The sequence below is a fragment of the Cebus imitator genome, unplaced genomic scaffold (genome assembly GCF_001604975.1).
Source record: "Cebus imitator isolate Cc_AM_T3 unplaced genomic scaffold, Cebus_imitator-1.0 Scaffold26, whole genome shotgun sequence".
Lineage (NCBI taxonomy): Eukaryota > Metazoa > Chordata > Mammalia > Primates > Cebidae > Cebus > Cebus imitator.
Genome location: NW_016107341.1, coordinates 9,891,811 through 9,906,311, shown reverse-complemented (window position 1 = coordinate 9,906,311; position 14,501 = coordinate 9,891,811). Strand labels below are relative to the sequence as shown.

General features: G+C 38.9%; 1 protein-coding gene across 6 annotated transcripts in view; it reads left to right on the top strand.

Moving 5' to 3' along the window:
• CCDC146 (coiled-coil domain containing 146) overlaps positions 1–14,501 on the top strand; it is a 182,855-nt gene that overhangs the window by 124,522 nt on the left and 43,832 nt on the right. For 5 of the 6 annotated variants that reach the window (XM_017523038.2, XM_037736572.1, XM_037736574.1 and 2 more), the window contains one exon: positions 2,542–2,751. In XM_017523038.2, the coding sequence (XP_017378527.1) occupies positions 2,542–2,751 (210 nt within the window). Of the gene's footprint in view, positions 1–364; positions 384–2,541; positions 2,752–14,501 lie in introns of those variants that run through there. The other variant, XM_037736576.1, reaches the window with a different exon arrangement.

The window sequence follows — 14,501 nt, the reverse complement described above, 5'->3', positions numbered from 1 at the left end:
CCTCCTCCCCGGTCCACTGCAACTCAGCTCCCTGGGTCCTAGTCACAAGTAGCAATGCAGGACCTCAGCTATGGTGTTATTTCTTCCTCTTCCAGGTTGTGTTGCAAAACAGCTAACTTCCCTTCTGCTACCCGCATTTGACTTCCTCTTGATCCCTTAGTTCCCTCTATTGCCGTTGCAAACACTCTCCATTCTCTCCTACTCCCAGTGCCTGGTGCATGGGAAAGATATGAAGTAGACTCTTGATTCATGGCGTGAGGACTGCAGGCGGGCAGATGTAGCTTGGAAATACTGAACTGAAACTGAATGAGACTTCCATAGAAACCATGTTATAAAAATTGTTGAAGTCTCTTCTGCTGGTATCATGTTCTAAGTACTTGTGGGTAAGTGGCCATTTGTGTTCTGGCTGGAACCCTACCACCCTGTCCTCCTCTTTCTGTGGAAAAACAGGCACTGTAGCCTGGGCCAACAGCTTATAATTTCAGTAGTTGAAGCCTGACCTATTAAGGAGATCAGATAACTTTTAGATTTACAAAGTTTATTAGCATACATGGATATGAATTGTAGGAGAATAATTTCAGCTTTCACTAATGAAAATCATTTGAAGTATCATTGTAGCTATTGTTGCTATTTGGTACCTAACGTCTTACCTGGAACGTATTATGTCCCAGTAAATGTTTTGCTATATGCCATTGAGCAAATAACGTTATAAAGCCTGGGAAAATGGATGTGTCTTTACTGAACCACAACGGTAAAGCAGACGCAAGGTAACTTCATTTGAGTTCGGCTTGATCAAGTCATTGGGCATCTCTGCAAATGAGCTGGAACTTGAAGATTTCTCTTGGTGAGGACAGTTGGCAGGGAGCACACATCAGAAGAGAGCTCTGGCATTAAAACAGGAAGTGTCGAGGGCTTACTTCTAATAGGAGAGGTAGATAATATGATAAGGGTTTCTGGGAAAGATGAATCATGTGTACTGGTAAGGCTGGGGCTGATGCTAGCTGATGCTAGCTTGCAGCATAGAGTTCTACAAGATACTGGAGATTCCACCATGTCCGTACTCTACATTCTCTGACAGATGTTGATCCGTTTTTCCCACATAGGGCCAAGGCCATAGAATATAACCGAGGTTGTAGGAATCTCCCTCTACTGGGACCTTCAAGTCCAGCTCTAACCAGTGTCCAACTTCGGATCAGAAATTTGTAAATTAATTTATATCCATAATTGTACATGGGAATTTCTCTTCCTAGTTTCCTAATAAAATGCCATTAGAAAAGTTGCTGTCTTTTCTTAGTTCACTAAGAGGGAAGAGATTTTCCTACAATTATGTTAGCAGAATTCAAGGGAGCTAGGATTGTTTGGGGAGTTCAAGGAGAAATCTCCTGTTTTCCCCTATCATTTATCCTCTTCTAGTAAGTCATAGTCATACTTCAAAGTCAAGTGCAAATGTCACATTCTCGTTGAGTGATCGTTTCTCGGTTGTCTCCTGCTGTCTCGATCTGGACTCCAGCGTTAGTACTTGTCATCTGGTCTTCCTCCCATCTGCCAGATTGTTAGATTGTTGAAGCTAGGAGCTGAGCCTTATTCACCCCTTGTACCCAGCATCATACAGTCATCTCTTGGGGGATTGATTCCAGGACTTCCTGCAGATAACAAAATCATCCATGGGGGATTGATTCCAGGACCTCCTGCAGATACCAAAATCCATGGATACTCAAGTCCCATGATATATAAAATGATGTCATATTTGCATATAACCTAATCACATTCTCCTGTATACTTTAGATCATTTCTAGATTACTTATAATACGAAGTACAATGTAAATGCTATATAAATACTGTATTTAGGCAATCATGAGAAGAAAAGACTGTACATGTTCAGTAAAGAAACAATTTAAACCTTTTATTTTGGAACAATTTTAGAGTCATAGAAAAGTTACAAAAATAATATACAAAGTTCTTATCTACCCTTCACCCATTTTCCTCGAATGTGAGCATCTTACATAGCTATGGTCTGTCAAAACTAGGAAGTTAACATTCGTATATGACTATTAATTAAACTCCAGATTTTCAACAGTTTTTCCACCAAAGTTCTTTTTCTTGTTCCAGGACCCAATGCAGTATACCCCAGTATATTTAGTCCTCATGTCTCCTTGGTCTCCTCGTGACAATTTCTCTATCTTTCCTTGTGTTTTAAATCACATTGACAGTTTTAAGAGTGCTGGTTGGGTATTCTGTAGAACGTTCCTCAATTTAGAATTTTTCTCATATTTAGACCAGAGTTAGCTGTTTTGGAGAAGAATACCACAAAGGTGAAACAGACACAATTTTTTACAAAAATTTCCCATTATGGTTGGTTGAATCCACAGACATGGACTCACGGACCTGAAGAGTCAACTGACTTGACACAATAATGTCAGAGTTGAGTTGAACCCAGGAGTTGGGGGGCAGCTGTCCTCACTAGACGCTCACAGGAGCCACTAAGGGAACCGGGGGTGTACATGTCTCATTACGTGAGTCTCTGTTTTTCATGTAACCCAGCACACAGGAGTCAGAGGTCCAACTGCTACAGAACGCCAAACGTTTCACTGAGCAAATACAACAGCAGCAGTTTCATGTGCAGCAAGCTGATAATTTTCCAGAAGCATTCTCCACGGAGGTCTCCAAAATGAGAGAGCAACTTCTCAAGTATCAAAATGAATATAATGCAGCAAAGGAAAGAGAGTTCCATAATCAGTACAGATTAAATAGGTAAGTCCACGATTCTCTCCAGCACACTGAAGACAGATAGGAGCAAAGCTGTTTCCGCATAAATAGAAAAAATCAGATTGGAGGTGATTGAAGGAGTGTGAGATAGCAATGTGACAATGATTGCAAGCCTAGTTCTCTTGAATCCTTAGAATGGAATGGGGAGTCCCTGAACAAGATTACTCTTCTCAAATTAAAGCTCAGGTGATGGCCAGATGCGGTGGCTCACACCTGTAATCCCAGCACTTTGGGAAGCCAACACCGGTAGATCACGAGGTCAGGCATTCAAGACCATCCTGGCCAACATGGTGAAAGCCTGTCTCTACTAAAAATACAAAAATTAGTAGGATGTGGTGGTGCATGCCTGTAATCCCAGCTATTTGGGAGGCTGAGGCACGAGTATCGCTTGAACCCATGAGGCAGAAGTTGCAGTGAGCCATGATTGCACCACTGCACTCCAGCCTGGCAACAGAGTAAGACTCTGTCTCAAAAAAANAAAAAAAAAAAAAAAAAAAAAAAAACCTCAAGTGACAGAGATCCCTGCTGTGTTTTTCATGGCAGGAAAGCCATAGTATTGAGAGCTGCAGCCAAAGATCACACTCCACAAAACAAGTTCTTAGCACTCCCTTTCCCTTCTTCTGCCCTGGCTGTGGCCCCTTGTCCTGTGACAGTGGCAGATCAATCTGCAAGGTGAGCGTAGCTCTCCACATGCATTTTCTAAACAAGTCATCATGAGCTGAGGTCATATCTCATCTGGCTCACTCTATCCTTCTAAGATAGCAGCAACAGAACCACATATGTAAACTTCATCTCCTATGACTAGGCTGTTGCCCAGGATCAGGGAGGAAAGGTATATCCTTTTGGAAGACACATTTACTTATCCAAATTTAGAGGATGTCCTTTAGTGAACTAAAGCAGACATTAAGTGCTTAAAAGGGAAATGTTACTTTCACAATCTCCTCTAACATTCCTCCCATGGAGTAGCAAGTCAGTGGAAGAGTTTGTTCAGCAAGTCATACGATTTAGATTGAATTTGAAAATGATTGCAATTCAAGCTTTCTGCAGTGGTGTGCTGTGTGCTGTGCCTGAGTACAGGAGCGAAAGCAAAACCATTTCTCCTGGAGTTTGTTACCATTTAAGGTGGCAGAACTTTCTCTGGCTATTTTTAAGAGTAGGTAGATTTCTGACAGTGCAAATATAATTCAGTCGTGCCTAGAGATAAGCAAATGACTTGAGCGACCTCTCAAAGACCTTGTAAGCCCTAGGTTTGAAATCTGCTCTTTGGGGCCTATCTTTTCACCGGAGGTGGCTGGGGGTGGGGTGTGAATAAAGGTCAGTTTAATCAAGAGATCCTATTCAGGGGGGAAAATGGGAGTTTTTTGTCTTTCAATCTAAACTTGTTTCAGGCTTACCAGTGAGATCTATAAAAAGAAAGCCCAGCTATGTCTGTGCTCTCTGTGCTCTTTCAGTTGAGAAAATAATGAAATTAAAACAATTGGTGGTTGTTCATTAGTATTGAAAATATGAATGCTTGACATTTTCATGAAAGAGTAAGAAGAACATAAGCCAGTTGATATTTAAATTGTTTAAAATTTCCAACTATTCCTGCCAAGAGAAAAAAAACAAAAACAAAAACCAGAACTGTTGCCTTTTAGGTGTAGACAGGCAAATTATTCACTGAGATGTGAAGGGGACAATGCATAGTGGCCTACGGTGAATAAGAACATTCAAAATGCACATTTGCAGAAATGTTTAGTGTCTATTCTTTTTGAATTTATAATGTATCATTCTTAAGCTTGAGCAGGTTGCCTTGCATTCTCAAATATTAACAGCTCAAGAACTAACAAGCTTATTTTCATAAAAACAATGGTGATGTCAAAGGAAATACCAGGAAACAATTACAAGCTGTGCTTTTCATTGGCATGACATATTTAGTATCACAGTCATGCACCACAGAAGGGTGTTTCAGTCAGCAATGGACTGCCTATACGATGGTGGTCCCATAACTTTATAATGAAGCTGAAAATTACTTTTGCCTCGTATTTGTATTCGATACGTTTTATTTTTATTTTTTGGAGTGTACTTCTGCTATTTATTAAAAAAATGTTAACTGTAAAAAAGCCTCAGGCAGTCCTTTAGGAGGTGCTCCAGAAAAAGGCGTTGTTATAGGGGATAACATCTCCTCAGTACCTTCCAGTGGGACAAGATGTGGAGGTAAAACATGGTGACTTTGATCCTGACCTTGTGTAGGCCTAGGCTAATGTGTGTGTTTATGTTTTTGTTTTTAACAAAAATGTTGTAAAAGTAAAAAGAAATTTAAAAACCTTACAGAATAAGAATATAAAGAAAGAAAACATTTTTATACAGCTCTACAATGTGTTTGTATTTTAAGCTGTGTTATAAGCTAAAAGCTAAAAAAAAATGTTCTGTAAAGTAAAAGAGTTAATTTATCAAAGAAAGAAAAATATCTTTTATAAATGTAGTGATGTGGTGTAGCCTAAGTGTCTAGCGTTATAAAGTCTACAGTAGGGTATAGTAACGTCCTAGTCTTTCACATTCACTCACCACTCACTCACTGACTCACTCTGAGCAACTTCCAGTCCTGCCACCTCCATTCATGGTAAGTGTCCTATATAGGTGAAACATTTTCTATCTTTTATGCCAAAATTTTACTGTGTGTTTTCTTTGTTTAGATACACAAATACTTATCATTGTATTACAATTGCCTATGGTACTCAGTACAGTAACCTGCTATGCAGGTCTATAGGAGCAATAGGCTATACTGCATAGCCTAGATGTGTAGTAGGCTACACCATGTAGGTTTGTGTAAGTGCACTGTATGACGTTCACACAATGATGAAGTTGCCTAATGACGCATTTCCCAGAACATTTCCCATTGTTAGGAGACACATGACTGTACACGATACAGAAACAAATTCCCTCAACCCCCTCCCACTGACCTCCTTCCCCCTGGAAAAAGTAGATATTTCCATCCCCACATAAAAATAAAGAGATGAAGTCAATGAGAGAGAACAATTCGTCCACATATACAGATGATTTTGTCAGACCAGCACAACAAACTCACATTGAATGTCTAGATAATAGAAGCCCAAATAACTAGCACTCCTCCACCCCAATATCTTCAGGAACTTCTGAATCATTGGCAACTACTAAGAACAACATATTGTTCAAATACTCTAGGGAAAGGATTTTACTGTGTAATTTTTTTTTCAATTTTTTTTGTGTGTGTGTTCACATAACATAACTGTTTTGATAAATGTTAATAAATCCAATTAGGTGATTGGTTAGTAATTAAATCTATGTTACAGTACTTGCTGTTTCTGGGTTAATATTTATGACTTGATAAGCATGCAGTTCAGGAAATAATAGGTAATCTATTTAAAGTTAAATGAATACGTTGTAAATAAAAAATAATTAAATAACTACTGTTAAACTATTTTTTGAAACAAAACAGGAGTACTTACCTTTCTAAACAGTTTGAGAAGATTTTTCAGTACTCTCTTCAACCTTTGCCTTGCCTTGACTTGGTTACCTTTTGGGGTTTCCCTGTTTTCTAATAATTCCTAAAATTTGGACAGCAAATACTTTATGTCTTTCACGCTAACTCTCACTCATTCTGACCAGCCTTGGTCAGTCGGGGGAAACACGGCTGTGTTCAGCTGGCACTGTCTGCTGTACTGTGAACACAGAGAGTGGGGACACTCGGGCTGCACATGTGCAGGGCTGTCCTGATGTGACCCTGACCTTAGTGACAGTTTGCTCTCCCGTGGCTGGTTCCTGTGATCTTTATTGCACAGTCAGGGATTATTAGTCGTTTTTCATTGTTGGTCCAGTGATAACAGCAAAGTTGGAATCAAGAAACGGCAGATCTGGTAAGAAAGGAAAGGAGGAATGATCTTGGCAGTGCATCTGGAATTCCAGAAAATTAGAATGGGACAGAGGGGCGTGTAGGTACTCAGGACTAGTCAGGAGGAAAAACAGCTACAACAGATTTTACCTTAACTTAAAAAAATATCTTTGCTCTTCTGTGGCAACAAATATCTTAAACCAGCTTAGAGCAGGTTTCTCAGAATGTGTTTCTCATAACTCAAAGAGAAGCACCTGAGATATTTGTTTGAAAGGCAGATCCCACCCAAAAAGTAATGATTATGATTTTTGTCCAAGCCTACCACCCCCGACCCTAAGTGACATTTGCTTATGTGATTCTGACTCACATTACAGGTAGAGGACTGTGGGTTCCAAAGGTGGTTCTCAGCCCTGACTGCAGGTCAGTCACCTGAGTCTTCTCTCAGTGATCACTCAGTTTATGCGTAAACACTTCCAGTGATGGGAAGCTCTCAGCCTCCCATCATTCCAACTTTGGAATGCCCCTACACTTAAATGATAATTGGATTTGTTCATAAACCTACCTTCTTGCAACTTTCACCCATCCATGCTGGTTCTACTCCTGTGGTGAATGATGCCTCTCACACATGTCAGCATGTCAGGCTTCCTCCTGCATTATCTCTCTACCCATAGATGCTTAAAACCAAAAACCTTTGACATGATTTCAGTTAGGACTCTCTTGCTTTAGAAAGGAAGTAAATCCTAAGGAGCTTTGAGGTCAAAGCACCCCTTAGTCAGGAAAGCTGAAAAATGTCAGATTTAAATTTTGTTTGTTTGTTTATTCGGTTTTTTGAGATGGAGTCTCGCTGTTGCCCAGGCTGGTGTGCAGTGGCAATCGGCTCAGTGCAACCTCCGCCTCCCAGGTTCAAGTGATTCTCCTGCATCAGCCTCTCAAGTAGCTGGGAATACAGGCGCCTGCCACCACACTTGGCTAATAGTTTTGTATTTTTAGTAGAGGTGGGGTTTCACTATGTTGACCAGGCTGGTCTCAAACTCCTGATGTCGTGATCTGCCCACCTTGGCCTCCTAAAGTGCTGGGATTATACGCATGAGCCACCATGCCCAGCCAAGTTTTAATATGAGTGCGAAAGTTTAGGAGTTAATACATACCAGGAGGCACAAAAACAAAAACATGATTTTGCCCCAGTAATCCCATGTGAAAGTGATAACCCAGAAGGAGAGAAAAAGACGTAATGTATAAAGATGTTTATGATATTTATAAAAATGAAAAATTGGAAGCAATCTGAACTCTAAAAAATTGTGGGATATTTAAGTAATGCATTCCAGAAATATCTTGATACTGAACCTCTGTAGCCAGAACTGTATCCGTATGCCAGTTTAGCTTTCACCGTGACTTTGGAAGTTATTGAACTCCTCAGTTTCTTCATTTGTACAATCAAACCAACAATTCCCACTTAGCAAGGTTGTGAATTTTAGATGTGATACGTTTAAAGCACCTGGCACAGACTATGCTCAGCATATGACAAATAATATTTAACATTTATTTATTATGATACATCCACCCAATAGAAAACCTTGAAAATAGCTATTATTAATTATCAAATCTGTTCAGCAACTTAGGAAAATATTTTAATTAATCGTTAGGTAAAAATGGATTCAACCATGCATACACATTTAAAATAAGTTTATTAAAAGATACTAGGGAAAATAAAAATGATCAACCATGTGTGATGGAATAGGATTATGATAATTAAAAATAGAAAAATACATTCCTTTTAGAGGAAATAAGTCAGTATTTCTTAACTTAAAAAAATGTATGACAGAAATGTAAGTTTAAATGTCCCAAAGAATTAGTCATTTTATGTTTGTTTAAACAAAACAAACAAAAGACTATAAGTCACATCTTGTGAAAGAGCTTGCTGTCACCATTTTGAAACTCAGAAATACTGAGGTTGCCTTTGTAACAAAAAGATGGCAGCACACTACCACCCTCTGGTGGCAGCTTGCCTGAGGTTTAGGATCAATATCTGGGAAGTAAAATATCGCATATGCAGGTTCTAAACGCAAAGGCGTATTTAAAGATCTAAAAAACCCAGCCTCAGTTTGTAGTCTCGACAACTAACCTACATTAAATTTGATGTGATGCATTTATTCACTGTGTCACAAGATTCATCTACATTATTGCAAATAAAGTTTCATAAAAATAACGATCCCATTAAAAAGTGGGCAAAGGACATGAATAGACATTTTTCCAAAGAAGACAAATGGCTAAGAAGCAAATGGAAAAATGTTCAACATCACTAACCAGAGAAATGCAAATTAAAACCACAATGATATATCATTGTATACCAATCAAAATGGCTATTATTAAAAAGATAAAAAATAAGATGTTGGCAGAGATGCTGAGTAAAGGGAACACTTATACACTGTTGCTAGGAATGTGTATTGGTACAAGCTCTATGGAAAACAGTATGTATATTTCTCAAAGAACAAGAAATAGAACTACTAGTCCATCTGGCGATCCCACTACTGGATATATACCCAAGGAAAATAAATCATACCAAAAAGACACCTGAACTTGTATGTTTATTGCAGCACTATTCACAATAGCAAAGACATGGAATAACCTGGGTGTCTATCAACAGATGATTGGATAAAGAAACTGTGGCATATATGTACAGTGGAACATTATTCAGTCATAAAAAAAGAACAAAATCATGTCTTTTGCAGCAACACGGATGAAACTGGAGGCCATAATCTTAAGTGAAAAAACTCACAAACAGAAAGTCAAATACCACATGTTCTCATAAGTGGGAACTAAATAATATATACACATGGACATAGAGTGTGGACTAGTAGATACTGGAGACTTAGAAGGATTCGGAGGACTGGAGAAGGGTAAAGGATGAAAAATTACTTGATGGGTATGCATGTATATAATTTAGTGATGGTTGTACCAAAAGCGCTGGCCTCACTCTGCAATATATCCATCTAACAAAACTGGACTTGTACCCCTTAAATGTATATAAATTTAAAAACCTGGTGTGCATGTGCCTTTAGCTCATGTTCCTAGGTCTATGGACTAGTGGGATCTGTTTATTTGATATAACCAGTGGACATAATATTCTGTGTATTCTTTTATTTCTTATGATTTTCCAAGTGTGATCAATACAAACTTTATAGAAAGATTTTAAAGTTTGTATAGATCACACTTGGAAAATCTTGTGACTTCTTCAGCACCTAATAGCCATTAAATGCAGAATAGCAAGAAAAGTGAAAAATATTTCTCTTAGATTTCTTCAGGAAATCTGATAGATAAAACAGTTCAAAATGTGGTTACTGGAAGAAGAAATACACAATTATATCCAACTCATTATTTTGTTTAGGACATTGAAGCTATTTGAGGCCGTTACCAAAATCTCATTCTAGCATCGTGTTATCTCATCTTATTTGTTAAAAATATAACATAAACGAGTTTTTTGTATTTCCTCATCAAGTGAACAAGACCATATGTTCCCATTCACTTTTTGTACTTTCTAATGTTTTTATTTCTTTTATTTGTTAATCTCAATTTACAATGATGAGTGGCTTTCAAAAAAACTTGTGGCATTTCTTTCTGTAGATGCCAAGTATATCCAATTGACTGATGGGATTATTGAGTTTGACTATGTTCTTAACTGATCTCACTTCTGGATCTGTGCATTTTTGATAGAGGGATGTTGAAGTCTCCAACTGTGAGGAGGATCCATCTACTTCTCCTTGCACTTTGATCAGTTTCGCCTCATGTATCTTGCTGTTCTGTTGTTAGGTGCATAAAGGTTAAGAATTCATTAGGTCTTCTCAGAGAATTGACTCCTTTATCATTATATGATGCCCCTCTTTGTCTCTGATAACTTTTCTTGCTCTGAGGTCTGTTCTATCTGAAATTAATTTAGTAACTCGTCGTCTTTTTTTTTAATGTTAGTGTGGCATATCTTTCTCCATCCATTTACTTTTAATATATATATGTCTTTATATTTAAACTCGGTTATTGGCAGACAACATATAATTTGGATCTTGGTTTTTTGTTTTTTTTTCTTTCTTTCTTTCTGGATCCATTGTGACAATCTTTTAACTGACATTTAACGTGATTATACTGTTGTAGTTGGGTTAATATCTTTGTTACTGTTCTCTATTTGTTGTGCTTGTTCTTCATTTCCTGTTTTTGTACCCTCTTTTTATGCCTTTTGTGGTTTTAACAGAGCATTTAATATAATTCTATTTTCTCTCCTTTCTTAGTATATCAGTTGTACATCTTTTTTTACTTTAAGTGGTTGCCATGGAGTTTGCAATATACTTTTACAGCTAATTCAAGATCATTTTCAAATAACACTATACCACTTCAAGTACTTTTTAAATAACAAAATAGTCCTATTCCTCCTTCCTATCCCTTGTATCAATGCTGTCATTCATTTCACTTATACATGGGCATAAGTAAATATATATGCATATGTAATTGAAGGCAGTGCTGTTGTTATAAATTTGAACAGTGTTATCTGTTACCTCAAATAAGAATAAGACAAAAGCTTTTATTTTAGCTTCACTGCTTCCATCCTTAATGCTCTTCATTTACGTAGATCTGAGCTATATCATTTCTGACCTATATTATTTTTTTCCCTCTAAAGAACTTCCTCTATCATTTCTTGCAAAGCAGGTCTATTGACAAACAAATGTCCTCAATTTTTGTCTGAGAAAGTGTTTATTTCTCCTTTAGAGAATAATTTCACAGGGTACACAGCTTTAGGTTGGTGGTTTTTTAACTCGCAACACTTTAAATATTTCACTCTACTCTTTCCTTGCGTGTAAGGCTTTTGAGGAGAAATCAGATGTAATTCTTTGTTCCTCCATAGGTAAGCATGTTTTTCTTCTAACTTCTCTCAGGAATTTTTATTATCTCTGACTTTCTGTAATTGACATATGCTATGCCTGGGTGTTCTTTGAGCTTCCTAGATCTGTAGTTTAGTTTCTGGCATTAATTTGAAGGAAATCCTCAATCATTATTGCTTCAGATATTTCTTGTGTTCCTTCCTTTCTTCTCCTTCTGGTATTACTGTTATGAGTATTTATGCCATTTGTAGTTGTCCCAGATCTTGGATATTCTGTTTTTTTCCCTAGTCTTTTTGTTCTTTTTAGTTTGGGTAGTGTTGAGTAAGATATCCTCAAGCTCAGAGATTCCCTCCTCAGCTAAGTTCATTCTGTTAGCAGTCCTGTTAGAGGCATTCTTCATTTCTGATACAGTGCTTTTGATCTCTAGTATTTCTCTTTTCTTTCTTGCTTTTTTGTTGTTGTTGTTTGCTTGTCTGGCACAGTCTTGCTCACTGCAGCCTCTGCCTCCCAGGTTCAAGAAATTCTCCTGCTTCAACCTCCTGAGCAGCTGGGATTACAGGCAGCCACCACCACGCCCAGCTAATTTTTGTATCTTTTGTAGAGATGGGGTTTTACCATGTTGGCCAGGCTGGTCTTGAACTCCCGGCCTAAAGTTATCTGCCCACCTTGGCCTCTCAAAGTGCTGGGATTACAGCTGTGAGTCACCACATCCGTCTGAGTATTTCTTTTATGTTATTTCTTAGAATTTCCATCACTCTTCTTATACTGCCTAACTGTATTTGTGTGTGATTTAGTTTGTCTGTTAGAGTTCTTACCATTTTAGTCATAGTTGTTTTAAATTCCTGGTCTGATAATTCACACATCCCTGCCATATCTGGTTCTGATACTTGCTCTGTCTCTTCAGACTGTTTTTTGCCTTTTAATGTGCCTTGCAGTTTTTCCCTTGATAGCCAGACATGATGTACTGGGTAAAAGGAACTGCTTTAAATAGGACTTCAGGAACATGGTAGTAAGGTATGGAGGAAGGGGAGCATTGTATAGTGCCATGATTAGGTTCAGTCTTTTAATGAGTCTGTGACTCTGCACTGTGAATTTCATCAGTACTTCCCACCACACTCCAAACCCCCTTAGGAAGGGCAGGATGGCCAGAGTGGGCTGGAGTCATGTATTTCCCTTTCTCCATGTGGAAGGCCACGGCCAGCTGGAGTTGGGTATTTCACTTCTGTAGGTCCGTTAGACTCTGGTCAAACCCCAGCAGGTTAATAATAGTTGCTCAGCGTGGGCCTCGTTAAAAACAGCAGAATACTCTAGCATGTCAAAATACTTCCTTTCCTTCTTCCTCTTGGAACACAAGGAGGTTTCTTTGACTCACTGAGAAGACCTGGTTAAGCTCCTGGAGGTAAATCTCACAAAACTGTGTCCCACTGGGGATTTTTACTCTCAGACATGTCCACACTAAACCTCCACCAATTACAATTTAGATTTTTCTACCCAGCACTGGTTCCTGCCCAAGTTTCTGTTTGTGAGTGTCTGTTCCAGTAAGTTGTGATTCTCTGTATGTACTTTCTGTCTCTCCAGTTTTGGGGAGAGTAGTTTGCCCTGTGTGTGACCTCACTTCTTGTATGGATATAAGAAGAGCTGTTGATTTTTCGGTTTGTTGAGCTTTTTACTTGTTAAGGTAGAGTGAAGCCTTCTAAGCTCCTTCCATACAGGAATAGGAACTAGAAATATTTTGCTTTTCCTTTACTAGTCTATCCTCATGTTCTGGATTTCTAAGTTGTGAAGTCACAGAAATCAGTCCTTAGCTTGGTTCCTATTTCTATGTACAATTTCTCCTAAAGTGATCCATCACTTCCAGTCCTATGACCTCAAACATCATCTGATGGGTTCTGGTTCCAGGTAAGATGGAGTAAGCCCACTTCATCCTGTCTCTCCCACTGAACACAACTATAAAATTGAGTGGAATGTATGGAGCATCTGTTTGAGGACTCTGAAAAATAAATCACAACAGGCAGCTTGGGGAAGAAGGTCAAAATTAAAAGTACCGTTGAGCTGTGGTTAATTGATTATTTTTCCCCTCCGATATCCTCTAACCTGAATGCTAACCTGCAGAAATCCAGAGATGAACATTGACCTGGAAAGAAAGTGCTCCAGGAAAAGCCCTTTAGTTCTGGCTCAAGGAACAAGCAAGGAACTCATGATGCTCATAGAGAGTCAAAACCCCTGTTTGGCTTTTTATTGCTCTCCATTCTCTCATGCCTCAGCTCCCAAGCAACACTAAGGCATCAGTAGCAGAGGTCACATGTAATGGGAGCCCACAGGAGCCAAAATTTTGAGGAAAGGGAATCTTTGGAGCTGTGATTCTCAAGAGAATTAAAAAGTCTGTTTTGGTTGCTCACTGTTGTGCTCTTTCTCTCTTTGACACAGATGTCAGTAAATTTGATGATAAAATTGTCTAATCTGAATAGAGATAAAAAATTGAATAAAAATGAACAAATCTGTGGCCAGGCACAGTGACTCACTCCTGTAATCCCAGCACTTTGGGAGGCCGAGGCGGGTGACTCACGTGAGATCAGGAATTCAAGATCAACCTGGCCAACATGGTGAAACCCCATCTCTACTAAAAATACAAAATTTGCTGGGCATGGTGGCACATGTCTTTAGTCCCAGCTACCCGGGAGGCTGACGCAGGAGAATCGCCGAAACCCAGGAGGTGGAAGTTGCAGCAAGCCGAGATCATGCCACTGCACTCCATCCTGGGCAACAGAGCAATCTCAAAAAGAACAGATCCATAGGCATCAATGAGACAATAGCAGAATATCTAATTCACATCACTGGAGTTGCAGGAAGAGAAGAGGAAATATGTGATGTGAAAAAATTTAAAGAAATAATGGCTGAGGCCGGGCGCAGTGGCTCACGCCTGTAATCCCAGCACTTTGGGAGGCCGAGGCGGGTGGATCACGAGGTCAAGAAATCAAGACCATCCTGGTCAACATGGTGAAACCCCGTCTCTACTAAAA